The sequence below is a fragment of the Drosophila suzukii genome, assembly GCF_043229965.1.
Source record: "Drosophila suzukii chromosome 2 unlocalized genomic scaffold, CBGP_Dsuzu_IsoJpt1.0 scf_2c, whole genome shotgun sequence".
In the NCBI taxonomy this organism is placed as follows: domain Eukaryota; kingdom Metazoa; phylum Arthropoda; class Insecta; order Diptera; family Drosophilidae; genus Drosophila; species Drosophila suzukii.
In genome coordinates this window covers 33,881,746-33,906,770 of record NW_027255896.1, presented here as the reverse complement: position 1 = coordinate 33,906,770, position 25,025 = coordinate 33,881,746, and the positions used below count along the sequence as shown (strand labels likewise).

General features: G+C 40.9%; 1 protein-coding gene across 8 annotated transcripts in view; it reads right to left on the bottom strand.

Annotated features, from left to right (window-relative positions):
- LOC118879131 (uncharacterized) overlaps positions 1-25,025 on the bottom strand; it is a 922,643-nt gene that overhangs the window by 473,025 nt on the left and 424,593 nt on the right. For 3 of the 8 annotated variants that reach the window (XM_070998173.1, XM_070998175.1, XM_070998174.1), the window contains 2 exons: positions 15,368-15,478; positions 15,086-15,291 (listed from right to left, as the gene is read on the bottom strand). The exons of 2 other annotated variants lie outside the window; for them this stretch is intronic. In XM_070998173.1, coding sequence (XP_070854274.1) covers positions 15,086-15,291; positions 15,368-15,388 — 227 coding nt within the window. In that variant the 5' untranslated portion in view covers positions 15,389-15,478. Of the gene's footprint in view, positions 1-14,895; positions 14,914-15,085; positions 15,292-15,367; positions 15,479-25,025 lie in introns of those variants that run through there. 3 more of the 8 variants (XM_070998176.1, XM_070998177.1, XM_070998180.1) reach the window with 3 other exon arrangements.

The window sequence follows — 25,025 nt, the reverse complement described above, 5'->3', positions numbered from 1 at the left end:
CTGTACGCCAAATCTCAATAGCCTAGCTCTCATAGTTTCCGAGATCTCAGCGTTCATCCGGACAGACAGACGGACAGACGGACAGACGGACAGACGGACATGGCTAGATCGACTCGGCTAGTGATCCTGATCAAGAATATATATACTTTATGGGGTCGGAAACGCTTCCTTCTGCCTGTTACATACTTTCCGACGAATCTAGTATACCCTTTTACTCTACGAGTAACGGGTATAATTATAAGGATGATAAGAGATATATTTTACCAGTTCTGAATTTCAAATTTTATTTTTATCAAAATCGGACGACTATATAGTGTAGCTGCCATAGGAACGCTCGGAAAATTGGTTGGAAATAAAATGAAACAAATTATAGCATTGGTGTTTTCTGACATATTATCTTATACTATTGGGAATATCATTTTTGTATTCTTAATTTTAATAGTTATAACTGCAAGGGTATACAAGTTTCGGCTTACCGAAATTAACTTCCCTTCTTGTTTTTTATTTGATCAATAACGATCAATAACGCTTCCTTATATACAAGAACATCTCTTTTTATTTCTGTACACATCTTTTTTGAAATTTCAAAACACAATCTTATTAAATCTATTTGCACATCTTTATCATAGGTACCTTCTAAATCAGAAAGTTGAATAGCAAATTTTTGTAAAGATACACATTTAGCAATAATATTAATATTGTAAAGATATATTACTTTCTGTAGTAATATGGAGTTCCAACATAAAAATGTAATAAAAAATATGCCTAATCTTAGTAATGATCTCCAGGACTCAGAATCAAACTCAATTTTGTTACCATACTGCTTCACAAAAACGTACTGATTATCTGATTTCCTAAATCTAAAGTTAAATTTTATGGAATGCAAGAACGGATGACCAATAATTGTATCAGGCATGAAAAGGTCATACTGGTCCAGTTTCATTTCAATAAATTCCTTATATGTTAGCAGTTGCATCCATTCGTCTTTGTCAAATGCAATAAAATTTTTATTACTTTGCTGAATTCAAACCATCGGCAAAAATTTTGGAGTAGTTGACAGACCACATTTCAATTTTAAGTTATGAACAACATTATACTTGAATCCAAAAACAAGAAAGAACGCTATAGTCGAGTACCTCGACTATCAGATACCCGTTACTCAAAGGGAAATGGAGATATGCAAGCAGCAAAGCGAGATTAAAATGCGCCACCTACCGGCGGTAGACAGATTTAAGCGTTATGGGCGTTAGAGTGGGCGTGGCAAATTTATTTTTGGATCAATCGATAGGTATTGAGGACCCCAATACATTTCAGTTAAAATTTTTTATCTAGCATGCAAATTGTGGGCGTCACTGGTTTTCGCGGTTTGTGGGCGTTTAAGTGGGCGTGGCAAACTTTTTTTTAGGTCAATCGATAGGTATTGATGAGAACAATACATTTCAGTTACAATTTTCTATCTAGCATCAAAACTGTAGGAGTTACAGTTTTGGGCGGTTTGTGGGCGTTAGAGTGGGCGTGGCAGTCTACTGAAACAAACATGCGCTGCGTAAGAAGCTCAGGAATCTGTACGCCAAATCTCAATAGCCTAGCTCTCATAGTTTCCGAGATCTCAGCGTTCATCCGGACAGACAGACGGACAGACGGACATGGCTAGATCGACTAGGCTAGTGATCCTGATCAAGAATATATATACTTTATGGGGTCGGAAACGCTTCCTTCTGCCTGTTACATACTTTCCGACGAATCTAGTATACCCTTTTACTCTACGAGTAACGGGTATAATGACTTCACGGACCTGTTTCTTTCGAGAAGTTTTATTTCTTTTAGTTACACACATGTCCATCAGGAAAGACTACCTTAAGGGGTTATATACCTTTTTGAGCGAAAAAATTGAGGGAACTTTGGATTTTTTTCAGGTGTGTAGCAATTATTTTATGACACTGAAGTTATTATTTATTGATAGTACATGTTTTTATCGAAACAACAAGCGTTTTTTCTTGAAAAAATATAAATAATTTACGAAGTTATGGAAATTCTCTCGGAAGCCTTTTTTTTTATAGCGGCTTGCGGTGACCACGATGGAAGTCCAGCAGGTCAACTGAAAAAAATTTTATTAGTATAGTATTATTTTAAATTTATTAAATTTTATTAAAAAATTCTGATCTGCAAAATCAAAATTGGCGCATAAATCGTTCAAGAACTCGGCACAATCATTACGAATAATTTAAAAAAAAATGAAGAAGATCGATCAAATAGTTCTTGTGCAATCGCGGTCACAGCAAAGGCACTTTTGGAAAAACACGACTTTGAGATAATGGCATTCAAAGTTTTACGTTGAGTATATGCAACTATTGAAGTCGAGCAGACAAACTTACAAGTCATCGTCGAACTATTATTCGGATCTCTATGAAAATTTGGGAAAACGTTCTCTAGGGGATATACTTTAGGATTAAGCACAAAAAAAATTTTTGGTTTTTTTGAAAAAAAAAGGTATATAACCCCTTAAGTAAAATGTAAATATGTTCTAGTCTTACCGGTATATAAAGGAGAAAGCCCTAGCAAGCACACCCTCAGTTGGTAGAAAAATCTCAATCAATCATTAACACAATCGATCGTAATTCAAGCATTATAGTACATTTTCAATATGTACTTGGAAACAACAAAAAAGGTTTTTTTAAGGAGCTGGCGTTCTTACCTGCTGGAACTGTTATACCTAATTTTTCCATTTCAAACCGCCATAAAAGAATTTGATAATGGAGCTCTTAAGCAGCAGCACCTTAATCAGCAGAATGTAAACGGAATGGATTGGTCAGTTTGAGATATTCCATACACAAGTCATTATGAAATGCTAACACCACTCAACAAGTATCACACAGTTCTTGTTCGTGGTAAAATTAAAAAGTATTTTAAATAAAAGATAATTTATTTCAGCTGTTTGTACTCTTAGAAAACACCAATTATGAAATATAGAGCAATGGTGAAACATGTGTCTAAATAGTAAAAAGAAATTCATGGTCCTATCAGACATCCTTTCACGATGCTTATTTGTGGAACCTTTAGGATCGTTAAAAACAACCTTTTTAGAAAATCTAATCACCAAAAACAATGATCTTTTTAATATTTCAATAGATTGAATTATTTGGTGTTATGGAGAGGACAGTGCCAAGCCCAATTTCAAAAAGGTCGAATATTTTAAAGGAGTTCCAGAAACAGTTGAAAATGAATGGATGACCTGATGATGGGAGCCTTTAATTAAAATGTGTGTGAGCTGTTTACAAAAGGATCACACAATAGCAATTTATCAGTAGTAGTGGTAACTCAGAACATATTTCATAAATCTTTTCACACCAGAGATATTTCACTAAATACCAAATACATTGTTGCTTTTAAAAATCCTCGTAATAAGCCTCAATTTCAATATTTAGCAAGACAAACTTACCGAGAAAACCCAACTGAGCTATTAAGAATATATAAAGAAGTAACGGAGCAACCTCACGGATATTTACATATTGATCTCACTCAGGGCATTAACGATCTCTTAAGATTTAGATCTGACATTTTTAATTCAGAATATTCTGTGTGCTATTCAAATGAAAATGGTTTACAAAAAGAACCTAAATCGCTTGAAAGCGAACAATCATTTATTGTATGTGCTCAAAAAGGCCGACAATAGACTACGTAAAGCAATTACAAACAATAGTAATAGTGACCTGGTAAAAACAATAGTGCAGATCGTATTAAACACATTACAGGGAAACCATAAAGTTACTAAGTCCCATCTAAATGCTTTAAAAAAGTATAAAAATGCATTGCACTACCTTTCGTGCCCAAAGCGTACATTTAACTCTAAGAGAAAAGTCCTTACTCAAAAAGGGTGATTTCTGCCAATTCTAATAACATCATTGCTTTCAGAAATTTTTGGAAAACTTTTAAAAAGTGATTAAAAATAAACACAATTTAAGCAAAGTAATTTTAATGCATCCTAACAACTATCAGAAATTGATAAACAACGATAGGGGAAATAAATTAATAAATATAACATTTTTTCCAATTTTGAATAATAACAAAACAAGTGATTTCGATAAATGGCTCAAAGTTCGTCAAGAACTATGTTACTATCAAAAGAAAAAACGTAATAAGTCACGGAACTTCAAGATAAACAAAAAGCGAATCCTATTACAACAAGAACAAGTGAATCCGAAACCACTGATTGGATTGATAAAAAACCCAGCACATCAAAATCAACATTAAAGTACGATCCGGAAAAAATTGAGTTCCCCGATTTTCCACCTGAAAGTGATGATAAGGATTTTAACTCAAATAAAAAAAAAATGTAGTATCAGATAAACGAAAAGTGAGTGATACCTCTTTTTAAGATAGTTCAACAGATATAAAGAAAATAGGATTAGAGAAACCAGTGCTCAAATTGAAGCTTAATGAATGACAACGTAAATTAATATCAAAACTACAAAAATTGAAAACGGAAACTTTACCTTATGTAACAGGACGTGAAAGGTTAATGTGTACCATTCGTATCATTAACTTCCATAAAAAAATCAAATGTGTTATTTAAATGAGATTTTTATCACATTGCTAAGTAATGACTCAATGAATGTTTTTCCTGATAACGCATTTACAAACATTGAAAACATTCCAGAAGACATGATCGATGATTGGGAAGTCGGTATAACAGATATATATTTGAACAATTACATTAAATATACAACTAACAAAGATAAAAATGTCCTTGATGAAATCAAATTTGTAAGTCTTGTAAATGCTGAAACATTTAGGTATAACAAGAAAGGGAGTTAACTTCGGCAAACCGAAGCTTGTATTAAAATTAAAATTCGCCACCTACCGGCGGTATACAGATTTAAGCGTTATGGGCGTTAGAGTGGGCGTGGCAAATTTTTTTTTGGATCAATCGATAGGTATTGACGTTTCAGTAAAAATTTATCTAGCATGAAAATTGTGGGCGTCACAGGTTTTCGCGGTTTGTGGGCGTTAAAGTGGGCGTGGCAAACTTTTTTTTTGGTCAATCGATAGGTATTGATGAGAACATTACATTTCAGCTAAAATTTTTATTCTAGCATCAAAACTGTAGGAGCCACAGTTTTGGGCGGTTTGTGGGCGTTAGAGTGGGCGTGGCACTCTACTGAAACAAACTTGCGCTGCGTAAGAAGCTCAGAAATCTGCACGCCAAATCTCAATAGCCTAGCTCCCATAGTTTCCGAGATCTCAGCGTTCATCCGGACAGACGGACAGACGGGCATGGCTAGATCGACTCGGCTATATACTTTACGGGGTCGGAAACGCTTCCTTCTGCCTGTTACATACTTTCCGACGAATCTAGTATACCCTTTTACTCTACGAGTAACGGGTATAAAAATACAAAAAAAGATATTCCCAATAGTATAAGATAATATGTCAGAATTCACCAAAGCTATAATTTGTTTCATATTATTTTCCCACCAATTTTCCGATTCTTCCTATGGCAGCTATATAGATTTTGATAAAATTAAATTCGAAATTCAGAACTTATTAAAAAATGTTATTTCCAAGCGTAGGAGGTTATATGTTGAAAAACACCGAAGCTATAATTTGTTTTATATTATTTTCCACAAAATTTTCCGATCGTTCCTATGGCAGCTATGTTATAAGTTAACCCGACTACGGTCAACGATCTGGGGCCAACACGCGTAAGCGGAAATCCGGCCGGTGAAATCCGATCCGGCCCATGCAAGCGCTGAGTGGTCGCCGCAAAAGTGCGGCATCAGCATCTTGGCCGAACGATTTAGTGGCAAGCCGCAGTTTCATTTTGAATTGTACTTTTAGTTTCTAAACAGAGCTCAAGCTGCCCTATCGAGCTACCAATAAAGAAAATAAAATATAATGAAATCCATTTTGTGTTATTCATTTAAACATTAAAAAAAAAATTAATGAAAAATATCCCGTTCAAAGTCGTTTAAAAAATAATAAACGCAATAATTTGTTTAAAGTGCAAAATAACTTTTAAGTGCAAAATATAAAAAATGGTTTGAATGCACAGAAATAAAAGGGAAATAAAGTTTTTTTAAGGAAAAAAAACAACAAATAAGAACTTCACTTAAAAGCGAAATCAATGATTACTTTTTTAAAAGTAATAAAAATGTTTGAATGCGCAGAAATAAAAACGAAATAAAGTTTTTAAAAAAGGAAGAAAACAATAAATAAGAACTTATAGTTAGAAACGAAAACAATTAATAATATTTTTAAAGTGCAACAAATTATTAAGTGCGAAAATTGGAAAAAAAGTTTTTGGTGCCCTGTAACTGAAGGATAAATTACCTGCGGTAACCTGCAACAGCATTCATAGATTCGCCTCCCGCAGGAAAACAATACAAGATATTTTTTTATAAAAATGAAAATAATACATTGTGTTTTCACTTGACAAAATGTAAGTAAGGCGATTGTTTATTATCTCTTTAGTATAATCGAACTTCAGAAAACAAAGAAAACAATTGATTTTTCCAGTTCAGAGATTATTCTTAATAAATTAAATAAGCTATAGAGAAGGAAAAGACACAGACAAAGCTATAGGAACCTCAAAATAAAGAAACCACAGACTAACGAATACGCAGAGTATATTGGGAACAGTATCAGTATGTCGAATAGCGATATTTCTGAAATTGTACGCGCCGCAGTTCAGGCAGCGTTGAACACACAAGCCCAGGCCCTCGAACAGCAATTCCAAGAGTTAGAGGGTAGAATAGGTGCTATTTCTCTGACAAATACGGAGGTAAAGGCCTATGAGGCCATAAGTATCGATACTAGTATAAAGTGCGAAGAGCCTTTAGACGTTGTCAAGTCCATTCCCGAATTCGACGGGAAGCAGGAGAATTATGTCTCTTGGAGACAAGCGGCTAACGCTGCGTATACCGTTTTTAAGCCCTTTAATGGCAGTTCCAGACACTACCAGGCAGTAGCAATTATAAGGAACAAAATAAGGGGCAATGCAGATGCGGTATTAGCCTCCTTCAATACGGTTTTGAACTTTGAAGCCATTGTGGCGCGTCTTGATTTCACGTATGCCGACAAAACACGTGTACGTGTAATCCAGCAACAATTAGGTACCATGAGGCAGGGAGATCTTTCTCTAAATTAGTATTACGATGAGATAGAGAAGAAGCTAACGCTTCTTACTAATAAAACATTAATGTCACATGAGCCTTCCGCTGCTGCTGAGTTGAATCAGAAATTTAGGAGCGATGCACTTCACACTTTCGTATCCGGGCTAAGGGAGCCCATGAGATTCGCAGTATTCCCATCTCAACCCAAAGATATGTCCTCCACATTAGCACTCGCACAAGAAGTGGAAGCGGCTAATGACAGATGCGCCTACGCCGCAAGCCTGGCTAGGTTTTCAAATGAAAAAGAAAAGCCCCAAAAAACTGGCAGTCAACACAACCAGAAACCGGGCAACGGAAATAAAAATCCGCACTACGTTAAGTCTGGGTAAGACCAGGCTTACAGATACAGGGATCCCGGTAATTCTAACCAACGACCGTTTGGTCAAAGAAACAAGTATCAGGTGCCCGAGACCATGGAAGAAGACCCTTCCCAATCAAAGCTGCACGCAAACAACAAAAAGAGGTTTATGAAGATGTCTCGATGAGAGCTCAGAAACTGAACTTTACCGAACAAAATGGGTATAATCAATGTGAAAATTATGCGAAGGCCGAAGCCTCAGCTATAGAGGACGAAACTTCTGACTTGAAACGTTGTAATTTTTTAGGGGGAAGTCCCTGCTTCCGTACATAACTCGTACGATAGCAGGGCATATTAGGCTCTTAATAGATACCGGTGCCTCAAAAAAACTATATTTAGCTCCTAACGGAGTTCAAACATAAATGTATTACCGGTTGAAAAGACCTTTACAAAAATGCGTTATTCATCTTTTTAATAAAAAAAACCACCTTCTTCATCTTAAATTGCCTAAAGGAATTCTAAGGGATTGTAGGTCTGGATTTCCTAAAGGAAGTCAATGCTAAAATCAATTTAGTAAAAAACATTATAGAATATGAAGGCGGCTAGAGGCCCTTCAATTTGATGAATTTAAGGACGTGAATTTTGTTAAATTTGACGATAAAGACGTACCGATGGTTATTAAAAATTATTTTCAAAAGATGATTAAATTAAGATCAAACGCACTTGCGGACCCCAACGAGTCCCTTCCGTATAACATAAACACGGTTGCTACAATCCCAACTGATTAAGAACCCATTTATTCGAAAATGTACCCCTACCCTCAAGGGCTGTCGGATTTTGTCGACACGGAGGTTAAATAACTTCTTGCTGATGGCATTATTCGACCGTCAAAATCATTCTACAACAATTCCATCTGGGTTGTAGACAAAAAGGGTGTTGACAAAGATGGCCACAAAAAAATGAGGCTGGTTATTGACTTTAGGAAACTAAATAAGAAAACCGAAGATGATAAGTACCCCATTCCTAACATATCGGTAATACTGTCGAACTTAGGAAAAGCCCAATACTTTACAACGTTGGACTTAAAATCGGGAGTCCACCAGATAGAGCTGGCGGAAAAAGATAGAAAGAAAACGGCTTTTTCAGTAAACAATGGAAAGTACGAATTCTGCAGACTTCCTTTTGAGCTAAAAAACGCCCATAGTATTTTCAAAAGCCTATTGATGACGTTTTGAGGGACGTTATAGGGAAAATTTGTTACGTCTACATAGTGTTGACGTGATAATTTTTCCCGAAACAAAAGAGGATCACATCAAACACGTTGATGAGATCCTAAGTCGTTTATGCACCGCCGGTATGCGCTTGTCCCACGAAAAATCTAAATTTTTTAAAGAAAGCGTCGAATACCTTGAACTTGTAGTATTGCGAGGGGGGATTAAAACTTTCCCAGAAAAAGTGCAAGCCATTAAAAAATTTCTGCCCCCAAAAATACTATTTATTCTTAGATCCTTTCTGGGGCTATCTAGTTACAGATGTTTTATAAAAGGGTTTGCTGCCACCGCTCGTCCGCTTATAAATATTCGAAAGGGCGACAATGGTAAGGTAGGTGCGAATCAGTCTAGGAAAATTGAGATAAATTTAAATCAAGCCCAAAAAGAGGCATTCGAACGACTGAAAAATATTTTAGCATCGGAGGAAGTAACCCTCATGTATCTCGGTTTTAGTAAACCCTTCGACCTAGCTAAAGATGCCTCACAACATGGCATAGGTTCCGTATTATCTGAAGGTAAACGACCTATTACCATGATTTCGCGAGCAATTCGCAATGACGAGGAACACCTTGCGTCATATGTAAAGTAACTCTTAGCCATAGTATGGGCGCTAAAGAGTTTAAGAAACTATCTATATGGGGTAAAGAATTTGACGATCTACACAGATCACAAGCCCCTGACATCAGCTGTATCACCAAAGAACACAAACGACAAAATAATACGCTGGAAAGCGTTTGTCGACGAGCACAATACCACGTTCGTTTATACACCTGGCAAACAGAATCAAGTAGCGGATGCTCTTTCCCGCCAAAATCTAAACGCGCTAGAAGATAGTGGTGACTCTGACGCCGCCACTATTCACAGTGAAGAGTCCCTGACATACATCATTAAAACAACGGACAGACCGGTAAATTGCTTTGCAAATGAAATTGTGACTGAAGAATCACTGCATCCAGCAACCAAAAACTATGTTTTATTCCAAAATAAAATGAGACATATTATTCAGTTCAGGGACAAAGACTCTCTACTACATCTCCTAAGATATGTCGTGAAGGCAGATGTCGTCAACGCAAGACATTGCGAACTTGCTGTTCTCGCATTTATTCAACACCCTTTGATTCAGGAATTTCCCTCGACAGTCTTTAGATAATCAAAATCTTTTGTAATTGACGTAACTGAAAAATCAGAGCAACTCGAAATAGCTATGACTAAGCACAACAGAGCACAACGCGCGGCTGAAGAAAACGTTAAACAAATACTTTCAGACTACTTCTTTCCCAAAATGACAAGAATTGTTATTGAAGTAGTAACAAATTGTACAGTATGCTCGAAAGGGAAATAAAATCGTCATCCTGAAAAGGCAATCGCTAAAACACCCGTTCCAACCTATGTAGGAGAAATTCTACACGTCGATATTTTATCTACGGACGGAAAATATTTTTTAACCGCCGTGGATAAGTTCTCTAAGTTTGCCTCCGTTCAACCCATCAGCTCGCGAGCAATTATAGACATTAAAACACCTTTACTTCAACTTGTCAATCTGTTTCCAAAAATCAAAACCCTATACTGCTACAACGAGCGTTCTCTTAATTCAGAAACCATAAAATCAATCTTAACAGGAAACTTTGAAATCAGTATTGCAAATTCCCCACCTCTGCATAGCACATCAAACGGAACGGTAGAGCGTTTTCATAGTACGCTAGCCGAGATAGCTCGTTCCCTAAAAATAGACAGAAAACTTGACGATACCATTGACATTGTGCTATTAGAAACTATAGAATATAACAAAACAATTCACTCCGTAACAGGTAAAAAACCTGACGAAATTATCTATTCAACCCCCAATGAACTTGAAATAGAAATTAAAGAAAGAATACAAAAAGCTAAAAAAAAAAAGACAGGGTTTCCAAAAGTTTTCAGGTAGGGGACAAAGTTTGGTTAAAAACAAATAAACGGCTAGGAAACAAATTATCACCACTTTGTTCCGAGGAAACCGTTGAGGTGGTCCTGGGGACAACGGTTTTAATAAAGGGGAGAGTGGTCCATAAGGACAACCTAAGATAGATTAAGAAAAAATAATATTAACCATTTTCCTTTTGTTCCTTTTAGGCTAAACCACGTCGCCATATTCCTCCTGACAGTACTGACCACGAGCGCGACTTCCCGACTTAGTGACTATTCACACGCTGATTACATACCGGTGACCGACGGGGACGTAACTATCTGGGACGAGTACGGATACCTTCGACACACAGCTAATATAACATTTTACGAGACTTATGCGGACGAAACATCATCATTAACGACAAAGTTCCCAAAGTACATTAGTAGATACAATTAAAATACACCATAGACAGGGTCGTAGTTTTAACATGTTAGGATCCGCACAAAAAGTAACAGCAGGGACTCCAAACTTTGAAGACTGAGAACAAACACAATTGCAGTTAATACAGGCTGAAAAAAATCAAATAGAGATCAATAGCAAGATTCAAACACAATTTAATCTTCTGTCCCATCAAGTAAACTCCATTAGCAAGTCAAACAAGATAGACTCCGACCACCTGTACGAGACAGTTTTTGCAAAAAATAGAGCAGTAATAACTGAATTGAAAAACTTAATTACATCTATAACTTTAGCAAATATAAATTTGTTGAGTCCGGTTATTTTAGATAACATTGATGTGAAAGAGATAACGAATGAACACCTTACAAATGTCAGTGTGGCTGACGTGCTGGCGGTGTCTAAAGTAAAGATATTTCAGAATAATAACCTTAACTTCCCAAAACCGAAAGTAGTTTGCAAAAAATTAATGATTTATCCCGTTCAGCACAATAACGTAATATTAGATTTAGATAAACACAACACTATAGCTGACTGCGGGGAGCGAGTTCTGGCGGTCTCTAACTGCGACATAGCCGTAGGAACAACCTTCTGCAAAACCTTGAAGACTTCAACATGCGCTTAACAGCTGATGACCGGCGTTCTCGCTCACTGCGACACAAAATCCAGCCATCTTTAGCCAATAGTTATGGTAGACGAAGGCATGCTTATTATCAGCGACGCTGCTGCAAACATAACGGGCGGCAATACTCATCAAAACATTGCCGGCACGTTTCTTATAACCTTCGACGACCAAATAAGCCTGAACTGTACCCCATACGTAAATCATCATGGTGTTCTGAAGAAGACACCAGCTGTGCCAGCCATGGCAAAAATCAAGCTGCAAGCTGCTTTCAGAAGTCCTTGGAAAGACCGAGCCTTAACTTAAAACTGGGAGGACTTAACCCGGTCAACGATTTGGGGCCAACACCGGATGCACGCGTAAGCGGGAATCCGACCGGTGAAATCCGATCCGGCCCATGCAAGCGCTGATTGGTCACGAGTCTCAGCGTCAACAAAGTTCGGCCAGCAACAGAGTTGGGGGCCGTCAGCGGCGGCTGCCCAGAAGTGCGGCATCAGCATCTTGGCCGAACGATGGACTGGCGAGCCGCAGTTTCATTTTGAATTATACTTTTAGTTTCTAAACAGAGCTCAAAGCTGCCCAAACGGGTTACAAATATATAAATTAAAATATAATAAAATCACTTATGTTATAATTTATATAGTCGTCCGATTTAGATAAAATTAAATTCAAAATTCAAAACTAATTAAAAAATCGTATTTCCAAGGTTAGGATGTTATATGTTAAAAACAAGGAAGAACGCTATAGTCGAGTACCTCGACTATCATTTGGCATTTTTTTTTTGGGTCAATCGATAGGTATTGATGAGAATTACATTTCAGTTAAAATTTTTATTCTAGCATCAAAACTGTAGGAGCCACAGTTTTGGGCGGTTTGTGGGCGTTAGAGTGGGCGTCCGTCCGTTTCTACACAAACTAGTCTCTCAGTTTTAAAGCTATCGGGCTGAAAATTTCCCAAAAGTCTTAATTTTTTTGCAGTTAATATATAAGTCGGAACCAGCCGAATCGGACAACTACATTTTATAGCTCCCATAGAAAAATTCGGAAAAAAATATTTTTGTGGTGTTTTTCAACACATAATCTCCTACGCTTGGAAATAACATTTTTTAATTAGTTCTGAATTTCGGATTTAATTTTGTCAAAAGCGGACGACTATATCATATAACTGCAATAGAATCGATCGGGAAATTGGTTAACATATAACCTCCTACGCTTGGAAATAAAATCTTTAATTAGTTCTGAACTTCAAATTTAATTTTATCAAAGTCGGACGATTGGTGAAAAAATAATATGAAACGAATTATGGCTTGGTTGTTTTTCGACATATTATCTTATACTATTGAGAATATCATTTTTTCTATTTTTAAATTTTATAATTATAAATGCAAAGGTATACAAACTTCGGCTTGCCTAAGCCAACTTTCTTTGTTGTTTTTAAATGGAAACTGGTACTGAATCAAATTTAAAGATACTAGAAGCACAACTTTTCTTGAAACATATAAAAGTTAATCAAATCATTTTATTGGCTCATCATCATGTTTTACAAACTAAAAATGCTTTGTACACATTCAGCAAGTTTAAAGTCAAATCATTTACAATATATCCGGGCAACAATACACTGCCGATAGACAACGCAGTTATAGGTTAAATACCAAATGTTCTGTCCTATTGTATGGTTAAAAACCGCTCATACTCAGGAAACCGATCCTTAGACCCATTTCAATTTGAACATTTTAAAATTCAACGCTTTAACCTATTGATAAATGGAGGTCAAGTTCCTTCCCAGGCTCTGGAGTTCGATTACTCGAACGTTTAAAAGGTCCAATGCTCAAGAGGTTATAATATGCTTTTTAGATCATGTGAAACTAAACATTACGATCGTGGACAAAAAATTACCAAGGAAATGTTTGATTCAAACAGTTTTATATTAGCCTTTGATTTAACTGCTGATCAATCAACTTCAACTATACGTTCAAATGTAATCTCTAAGGTACTACAAGAATCGAACGAAGATTTACGAAAGCACTTGATAAAGCAATTACTTGTTTGGTATACTGTGAATTCGATGTAATGATTGATATTGATAAGCATAAAAATATTCGAACACTCTTTTAAAATGAATACTTTACAAAGGAGTTTTCCCCTCGGATAGGTTACCAAAAACTATTAATTGCGAATACCGACATTTCAGATCAACCTGGAATTCATTGGTTCCATTTTACTTTGATAGTCGTAGGTCAGCGGAAATTTTCGATTCTAGTCAATATCCCCAGAAAAAAGAATTTTTTAAATTTTTAAAATCTATCGCTTATAAATGTTTATTTAATATGCAACAACTACATGCATATTGTAAGCTGTACCGTCTTATTAAAACTAAAAAGAAAACACTAGATTTTTTAAAAGAAAATTCAAGAAAAACGACTGTTCATTTAATAAAAATTAATGATAAAAATGTTTAAGAACGATTTAAAAAAATAGAAAACATAGTTATTTAAGTAAAATCAATTCATTATAATTACGGTTGTGGAGCAATACGTTTGATTAACTTAAAATATTTAATCATTAGACTAAGGGCTTCCTCGTTCAGTGCAGGCAGCATATGACACTGACATGTGTCTGGTCCAGATGAGGCATCATCGTCGCTCCAGGGACAAAGTTTATAATGGAATCCAAACTTCGCATGGATCAACTCTTTTCCTCTAAATCATCCAAAGTAGCTTTTAGGAACTCCATTCTGAAAAGCTTGCCTTCAAATTGCATCAAGAATAGTTTTATCTGTTGAGCGTACATTTTTTAGAAAAAGTATTTCTTTTTCAGACTGATTCAAGACTGTTGTTGGATTTTAGAACTCAGCCACTTATATTAAAGAATTTTATTTACTTTACTTATTTACTGTTAAAAATGCTATTTGAGCACAACTGTATCTGTTCAGATCTTTTCTTTTATATACCATATGAGTTATTTCATTCTCATTAAATTTCCTAAATTATGTCTTTGTAGAAAATTTGTTCACATAACTTTTAGGTAGAAATATCCAAACATCTTTGTCGTTCTTATCAGTTAAGTGCGGAGTTTTTTTGTTCCATATGGTGTCTTATACTCAAATCCAATACATCGATTTTAAATTTTTGTATAGCCAATCACAGGCTTCACGTCCTTTAAAGTCTCTAAGAATCAAATTATCAAACTTACCTAGATCTTCCTTCCCACTACTCGACTGAAAAAGGCAAAAAATTACGACGACCGCCGATACAGTAATTATTATACCACACCACTAAAAAAAAAAAAATTTGGTGTCATTGAAAAGAATTTTGCAAGCCTTTCTAATGGTATAATTTTCTCTGCTGAAAAATAAAAACTGCACATTTTAAACAAAACTCACAAAATTAAAATGTCACACCTTCGCGCACATGCAGTCATGAATAAGTAACTCGAGGATAGCAAGTAAGATTCGTATTCGTGAGTACGCACGTTCACTTTCTCCTGCTCATTTTCAGAAGACAATGAGGGGTCACAATATTTGAAATGCAATAAAACGGGAGGATTCCGTGAGATACTAAACACACTGGTTATGGGATGTGTATATGCCTGCAATTAAAAAGAACTCATTCAAAATACATTTAAAACCGCCGAAAAAACCTCCCCAACCGCTTTTAATAGTTACTCGCTCAGACTCAAACGGCATCCTGTGCCGAGATCACGGGAATTGGTAATACGTCCCATATTGCCTACGTGTCCTCAGTCTTCATCCTTCGGTCGATAACAGGTCAGTTACCTAAACGAAATGTAAACATTAAGTCCTGTAAATAACAGGCCGGATGAAAAGTCTAAGGGTTATTCTTTGCAGATCCTAATTTCATCAAGTCGGGTCGCAACTAATGCGTCCGGACATACGCAAAGGGACGGTTTTAGAACCAATTGCACAAAACACAAAGCTGGGCTGGATAGATTTTGGACCAGCTGAAGCAGCCCAGACTACTTCAATCTCCATTCGTTGTAATTTGGCAAACCTAAACAACATTGTACAGAGGTTTTTCGATTTGGATCAGGTTTCCACGACAAGACAACTCAGCGCAGAGGAGAAATGGTGTGAAGATCATTTTCAACAAACTCAGAAAGGACGTTGTTTGAACCCACACAGGTGTTGGGCCGGTCAAGGTAAATCACATTAAGCCGTTTCCACGCCCTGGAATCAGCCAGATTTTAGTCAACAGTATGCCAGCACTATTTAAGAGTACTTTGATCTAAAGCTGATAAAAGAGGTACAAAGCTGTGAAGAAGAACACCCTAGGATCAACGCTCAAAGGCAACTCTCAATCTCGGCGTGCACCGTTCCACATCATGCTGTGATCAAAGAAGACAATCTAACTACAAAGATGCGCGTGCAAAACGTCTAACGGGAGGTCTTTGAATGATATTTTATGTACGGGTCCCGCCCTACAAAACGATCTTGGAGGAGTCATACTCAACTGGCGTCTCCATCGGTATGTCTTCGTGGTTGATATTACGAAAATGTATCGCTGAATAGATATGCACGAAGAAGATGCCCAGTATCAGCGAATTTTCTGGCGCGATGAAAAAGGGCTCATTAAGGAATATTTTTTGACTACAGTAACGTTTGGCACTGCCTGGCACCCTTCACGGCGATTCGATTCATACATCAGATTGCGTCCGACGAGCGCGAACGCTATTCTCTGGCCGAGTAGGTCCTTCAAAGAGGAATCTATGTGGACGATGCTCAAACAGGACATGAGACCACCGACGGAGCTCTAAAAATTCGAAATGATGTCTTCGCAGCTCTGAAATCTGGGCATCTTGGCATCCAACCATCCAGATATCTTAGAAAGCATCCCAACTACAGATCTCTCTAACAGTAGCATTTTTGAGATAGACAATAAGGACTCCATTAAAACTTTAGGGTTGTATTGGCATCCAAACAAAGATGGTTTTGGCTTTCATTTTAAGTTTTCTCTCAATCCTATATTCACCAAACGTTCTATACTATCCACATCTAAGGCATGTCTCGACTTTGCAACTACACATGTTTTGTGACGGATCATCTATGGCGTATGCAGCGTGCGCTTATCTCCGAGCTAGTTGTACGGATGGTTCCGTGAAGGTTATCTTATTAGTAGCCCGCAGTCGAGTCACACCTGTTAAGCCGCTAACATTTCCGAGAGTTGAGTTATCCGGAGCTGTGCTGTGTACACAATTAGCCGAGTGGATTATCAATCAACTTCAAGCATCATACACACCATATCCTTACACTACTGATCGGATGCAATGAGCGGTGACCCCAAACGTTGGAAGACATTTGTGTCGAATAGAAATGAAGCAATCCTGGAGGCAAGTTCGCCCTCGCAAGAAAACCCGGCAGATTGTGCTACACGCGGCCTCACCCCATTCCAGCTGAAGCATCACACGTATTGGTGGATCGGACCACATTAGGTGCATCTTTCAGAGGAGCACTGGTCAGTCAATCCAATTCTGTCCCCAAGATCAGAACTCATTTCCGGAGAGCAATCCTTAAAGCGTATCGGAGCCCACATTTGTATAGAAGTGCAACCGTTTATCAAATCATATTCCTCCTATAACAAACTTGTATTCATTACAGCCTACGTCAAACCATTCATTTATAATACTCGTCACAAAAAAGCGGATAGACTCGCTGGACCTATTCAGGTATCTGAATTCCCACAGGCTTTGTTTGCACTGGTGCGGATGGTTTAACAATAACTGTTTTCGGAAGAGTTATCAAGACTACGATCCAATACATTTCTATCCAAACATAACAAACTCAGCCAGCTTTTACCGTTTCTCGACGACAGGGGCTCATGAGAGTTAAAGGCAGACTTAATAATGCTTCCAAAGGCTCACCACTTGACGGTTTTGGTTATAAGGAACGCTCATCACAACACCTTGCATGGCTGTGTGCAACTAATTTTATCACAGGCAGTAAAATTGATTCTGCGACGGTGCGTAACGTGTTGCAAACACTGCCCGTCACCATTAAGCAAAGGGAAGAAGAAGTGTGTGCAGTGAGTGAAGGTGCGGGTTCCAGCGCTCCGCTGAAAATGTCGGTCAGCAGCGTTCACCTGCAGCGGCGCGACAGCACGCGGTTTCCAGCGGGCGGCCCAGGGACTCACCTGTCTCCGCACATGAAGGCAAACCCACCGTGAGTTTCAGAAGGCATCTAGGCTGACATCGAGATTCCTCGGGAACCAAGCGGCAGCAAGAAACACTCTCTTGAGTGATTCTAGATGGCGGGTAAATATTGTTGTTGCACCTTCTCTCCAGCCTCCCACGCTTTGTGCTGCATTACGCTCAGCTGGCCTGAGCAGTGTTGCACAACGTCAGCAGATCCAGCTGATCGCAGGGCAAGCTGGAAAATGCTCCCTGCCATGATATATATAGATGTCGTGTTGGTGCGGCACCCAGCGTAGGAATGTACTGCCTACATTTGTGCGTTGCTGCTAGCTGACGACTGCTACCCGCTACGGGTTGCACTTGTCGATCGGCGCTCAGCAGTAGCATACATCTAAGGGCACTGCTCGAACTCCTTGGCAAGGAGTCCGGGACCGAACGAGTGACACCACTTCTGCACGGCAGAGGTCATCCTGGTGCCAAAGGTCAAGGAGCAGACTGATTGCCAACCCCCCCGCTAACGCGGAACACCGTGAAACGGTGCTCTGGCGACCGAGTAGAGGCGGTATAACCTCCATCGGAAAGTCGTGGGGAAATCCAAGGCCACCGGTGGAAACCTCGATCCGCACACACCGATCTTATCGCCAAAAACCCACGTAGCGTCTGACCCATACTGGGCGGCTGCGTGGTCTGCGTCTGTGCCATATTGGCCGGCATTCACGTCACCTGGCAGCAGGTATAAAATGTATATAAAAACAACCTGGCAGTAGGTTTAAAATGCAAGCAACCTGGCAGTAGGTATAAAATAGAACAAATGAAAGGAATGTCGACAAAAAACGATACTACTCCAGGTGGCAACCACACAAGTAGAAATCCACCCGTGGGAACCCCCACGGCCAGGGCACGGATTCTGGAGGCCCTAAATCCCATTCCCAACAACAAACCTGGCGAGGCGGTGGCAAACTTGGCCGTCTCGACAGTGAATGCACCAAGTTTAAGTAGGGGGAAGGACAACAAAGGCACGGAAGCATCCGGAGCGTTCAAGAGCAGCTCGAAGCTTCTTAGGTCACCAGTCCTGGAAAAACCCGCGGGCCAGCCGTCCCCGCGGGAAGATAAGATGCAGGACGCGGCCAAGCGCCAAAGAGACCCAGGCAGCCCAACCGGTGGGCAAAGAACAGCCTCTGCTAAGAGGCCCAAAGCGGACCAGGAGCTCACTAGCCCAGAACAGCTCGCGGAGATTGGAGCGCTTCTCGACGAAGTCCTCCACCTCACGAGCGTAATGCAGGTGCGTCACATCAATGTGACCATGAAAGCGATGTTCTCGAGGATGAAGTCCCTCCAAGAAGGTGCAGTGATCTCCTTCAACCAAGTTGAAGACTCCCACCAGCAAAATGAGCCCACGGAGTGCAACAAATGCAAAGGCCCTCTCCTAAACAGCGAGAGCAAGGAACGACAGACTCCGGTTTGTCTTTAAAAGGACAATGCCGCTCAAACGGAGCTCTGGCGAAACGCGACACAAGGCCCCACGGTCACCAGCGCGGAGCCATCGGGATCCCAGCAGAAAAAGAGGAGAAATTCACAAGAGGAGCATGCCAAAAACCGAGGCCCCCGACAAAACCGCCTGGAGAAAGGCTGCTCCAAAAAAGCGGGCGCGAAAGCCTCACCGCCCGGACGCCCTTATAGTGGAAGCGAATGGCAACGCCTACAGCGAAGTCCTACCGATGGTCACCCGTAGGGACGACGGCAAGCTGCAATACCTCAGAACCCGAGTAAACAAGGTCAGGCGCACAGCAAACCGGAACCTTCTTCTGAAGCTCAACAGAAGCGAGGAAACCAGCACGGAGGCAATAAAAGAGAGCCTTGAGGCGGTTCTAGGAGAAGCGACTGCGGTGCGAGCGCTATCCGAAAGCGCGAGGACAAAGACGGTGGTGATTAGCGACATTGACCCGCTAGTTGAGGCCGAAGATGTCACCAAAGCTCTGGTCGACCAATTAGCCGTGAACGCCGAATCGGTTAAATTGAGGAGTCTACGTCCATCATACAGAGACACTCAGACGGCAGTGGTTGGACTGCCCAGCAAAGACGCAGAAGCGGTTCTCTGTAAGGGTAAAATCAGCTACGATGGTCTATCTGTAAAGTGAAGGACAGGGACTCGCAGCCCAGGTGCTACAAGTGCCTGGAGATTGGGCACATTGCTATAAAGTGCCATATCCAAAGTGGACAGAAGCGGGTGCTGCATTAAGTGCGGCAAGACGGGGCACAAAATCGCTCAATGTACCAACGAGAGCGTATGCTATTTATGCACCGAAGGAGGACCGAAGTCGAGGAACCACCAAGGAGGAAGCATGCGGTGTCCTCACGCTGCAAAAAGAGCCGTAGCCAAACCCCGCGAATGGAAATGATCCAGATAAACCTAAATCACTGCCGGGCTGCGCAGGACCTACTCCTGCAGTCAGCGAGGGAATGTAAGGCGGATCTGGCTGTCATCAGCGAACCTTACAAAGTCAAAGACGACGGCGAATGGATAACGGACACATCGGGCAAGGCCGCGTTATGGCTGTGCAAAAGAAACGGTACATCTTTTCTGAACGTGCACAAGGGCTCGGGTTTCGTCCGAGCTCGTATAGGCGAAATGTGGGTCTACAGCTGCTATCTAGCACCTAGCCTCTCCACGACGGACTTTAGCCATGCACTGGACACGATCGCCTTCGACGCAAGGGGCCGTTACCCCGCTATCATCGCAGGCGACTTCAACGCATGGGCCGAAGAATGAGGGTGCCCCACCAGCAACATAAGGGGGCGAACCCTACTCAATGTCTTTGCAACGCTAGACGTTGCGCTGCTAAGCGAAGGACGAAGGAGACGTTCAATCGAGCTGGAGCTGGGTCTATCATAGACATCACATTTGTGAGCTTCGCGTTAGCCCGACGCTCTCACTGGAGAATCGACGACTTCTTCACGGCCAGCGACCATAAGGCAATCCTATGCACAGTGGGCATACGCCCGGGACCGGGAACCCGGAACAGAGCAGTCAAAGACTACCGCCAGGAGACGCTAAACGCCGAGAAGATGAGCAACTACCTCGCCGACATGCACTTCTTTACGGAAGCAGATGCAAACACCAACGCGGACGGGATAGCAGCCAGCTTGGAGGATGCGTGCAGGACAGGGATGCTGCTGCGCAAACCATTCAGAAGACACCACGAGCCAGTACCTTGGTGGAACTCTGAAATAGCGACCCTTAGAAGGAGATGTCTCAGAGACAGAAGAGCTCTTCAACGGTCAAGAAGAACCGAAAGGGCCGAAGCCGCACACGCCGCCTTCAAGCAAGCCAGGAGGACCCTGAAGCACGCCATCCTGGACAGAAAACGGGAATGTTTCCTGAGGCTGTGCGACGCAGCCGAACAGGATCCGTGGGGTGGGGCCTACAGACTCGTGGTAAAGCGAGTAAACGCAGGCAGCCGCTCTTCAACGGCCCTTAAACCCTTAGCGAGATTGTTCGCACACTGTTTCCTTCGGGTAGCGTCAAGAAAAGCATACAGCACGAAACGGCGCCTACGTGGGAGATCGAGGAAGTAACGGAGGCCGAGGTTTGTGAAGCAGGACGCAGCCTGCAGAACCCGACGCTTCGGCCAGGCACTTTTGCGGAGCTCTACAACGCCTGCCCGCGCGAGGGAACATTTCCCCGGATATGGAAAGTGCAGAAGCTGTTTCTACTCAACAAACCTGCGAAGCTGCCTGGTGAAGCTTCCTACTACAGGCCAATTTGTCTGCTTGACACTGTTGGCAAAGTGTTGGAGAAGCTCATTTCGAAACAGCTAAACCTGGCCGTAGATGCGGCTGGTGGCCTATCCCCCACCCAGTTTGGTTTCCGGAAAGGAAAGTCCACGCTGAACGCGATCCGAACGGTCACCGGGATAGCTGCGGAAGCCATACGCGGGAAGCATTGGAAAGGTGGCACGAAGAAGTACTGTCTTCTAGTTACGCTCGACGTCAAAAACGCTTTCAACACGGCGAACTGGACGAGGATCATGCAGGAACTAAGGCGGCAACGGATCCCGGAGTACCTCATCAGGATAGTCGACAGCTACCTTGGCGAAAGGGTGCTGCTTTTCGATACGAGCGACGGCCCGAAAGAGTACATCGTTACTGCTGGGGTCCCACAACGGTCCTGGGTCCCCTGTTGTGGAACACCATGTACGATGGAGTGCTGAGGCTTCCCATGCCTGCCAACGTCCAAGTGACTGGCTTCGCGGATGACGTCGCCATCACGATCGTGGCTAAAACGACAGCCGAAGTGGAGGACATGGCCAACACTGCGGTAAGGAAGGTGGAGTCATGGCTGTCACTTGCCGGGCTCCAACTCGCGGCACATAAAACAGAGGCCGTTCTTATAAGCAGCCGGCAACTCGTCGAGACGGCCAAGCTGACGGTCGGAGGGGTTGACATAGTCCCTCAAAGAGCTATAAAACACATAGGCGTCATGATAGACACCAGGCTGTCTTACAAAGAGCACCTGGAGTACGCCAACAAAAAGGCCGCAGCGACCACCAGATTGCTCGCACAGATTCTCCTGAACACAAGGGGCCCAAAGATCGAACGGAGGAAACTCATAGCGAGCGTCTTTACGTCCCAAGTCCTTTATGCCGCCCTGGTATGGGCTAAAGCCGCCACGACGCCCTCTTACATGAGTGGCGTGGCTCGCACGCACAGACTATGTGCCACAAAGATATCCTGTGCCTTCCGGACAATCTCCGAGGAAGCGGCGCTGGTCTAGTTCCGGTACAATAACTAGTAAGAGAGGCAGTAGAAGTGGAGGAAACGGTCACGACCACTGACGACCAAACTAGGCGCGAGGCAAGACGGCCCGCGAGAGAGATCTATCTCTCGGTGGCAGGAGAGGTGGGTTTCCGCAACCTCTGGACGCTGGACCCACGATCTCATTCCCGTCTTGAGTCCTTGGCTAGAAAGGAGGCACGGGCAGGTGGACTTCTACCTGACCCAGATCCTGAGTGGTCACGGATGCTTCCGGTCGTACCTGAAGAGGTACGGACACGACACGAGTGACGGATGCCCGTCTTGCGGCTCTGGAATCGAGAAGAACGCACGCCACGTCCTATTCGAGTGCGTGCGGTTCGTAGAGGACAGGAAGCAACTGGAGTTGATTATACTGGTTCGATTGAGATAAAGTCATCCATATTCAGAGGACACACTTGCTATAGGGCATACAATGCATTTTTCATTTGTTTAGCGAGCAAAGCAATTCATTTCGAAGCGGTCTCGGGAATGTCGGCACAGCAATTTCTGCGGGCCCTGCAGCGCTTTAGCGGCCGTAGGGACTTATGTCAACATCTATACAGCGACTTTGGAACCAACTTTATCTCATCCGACAAGTCTCTAAAGCTGTGGATCAATGAATTCTATCAAGGAATTGAAGAGATCGTTTAATGGTATTCGAATGACGTACGAGCAGTTGTCTACTATTCTTGTCCACATAGAAGCGTGCTTGAACTCTCGGCCAGTATGTCCCTTAACGTCTGACCTAGATTATTTGCAAGCTCTCACCCCGACACATTTTTTAATATTTTAATAATATAATAATATATATATAATATAATAATATAATATTCATATTTTCGAACAAATGAATTGATATTTTCAAACATCTCAATTTGGTATTTTTCCTACCAGATTGATATGCGCACATATCAAAGTTGTGACCGGACTGTGGAATTTTTAAATGTATAAATGATATGTTTTCATATCAAACTGATATGATTTCATATCAAACTGATAAACTTTCATATCAGATTGATATGTTTGTAATATCAATTTAAATCAGTTTTGTTTTTAATTTTTTGCTTCTTATGAACAAATAAATATATATAATTATTATAATTGAAAATGAAATACTTTCCATTTGCAAAAAAAAAATAATCAACGTTTTCACTTTTGTACAATTTCACATTTCGTCGAATTTTAGAGTGACCGCGGCAATTCAGTCAAAAAAATATTTTTAGTACCATACTATACACCATAAATAGACAAAAAATACGAAAGCACAGTCATTCTTTTTTGTCGAAGACTTTTCGATGTTACGTTTAAAATGAAAAACATATCAAACTAATACGAATTTATATTTAAATGATGCAAAATCATATCAATTAGAAATGTTTATATGAATTTGTATAAATTTGATATGTAAAAGGTGATATGTGAAAATTGAGGAGACAATATCAAACGGGTATTGTTCCGTTTTTTTCTCTGTTTTATTCGATAATGTCGCTCCCTGAGCCTAGCCTTAAGGATTCTTCACTAAACACAGAGTTCCTGAATGATCAAGGGATGTTTCGCCTCTTTTGGAGGAAATGGAGTGCAGATTGGCTATCTCATCTTCACGCGCGCCCCAAGTGGCGCCACGAAACTGACAATATTCAGCGTAACGACATGATCATCATCCAGGATGATCGAACTGGTCCCTCTGACTGGAAACTAGGGTGAATCATCGACTTACATCCTTGGCCGATGGGCTCGTTCGAGTAGCTACAATTAAGACCTCATCGGAAATTTACAAGAGGTCTGTGTCAAAGATTTGCCGTTTACCCTTGCCAAGATTCACTGAAGAGTCTAGCCCGAGGACAAACCCCATGCACCTTTGAATATACCCGCATTCACTCCTTAACACACTTCAGCCTTTTCAGAGGTCAGCATGGTCGAAGTATTGGGGGCGGCATGAACGGGTGTTTCTGGCGATTAGAAAAAGCTGGACAGCTGTTTCTGGCCACTCTAAGAAGCCGTGGACAACAGCAGTTTTTAACAGGGAATGTTAGAATTCTGCTGCTAATGGTAGCAGCCCAACAAGACGAAGAAGACATAAGGAGAAACTGGTCGCGTTTTTAAAGCCGAGATTTTTCTGTTCCCTAATTTTTAAAACTAAAAGTAGCATTACAGCAATCTGATTTGACCACACAGATCCTCAAATGGCGTTTCTTTAAATACGTCTTCAATAACTTCACCAAGATGAATCGGAAGATTCTCGTTCATTCCGATCATACACGTTTCGAAAAAATCCTGTTCCGCGATAAAGAAGGACAACTTTGTGATTATGAGCTCAACACTATTACTTTCCCTTTCTGGACATACGCATGCTTTAAAAACTGGACCAAGATGTACGTGAC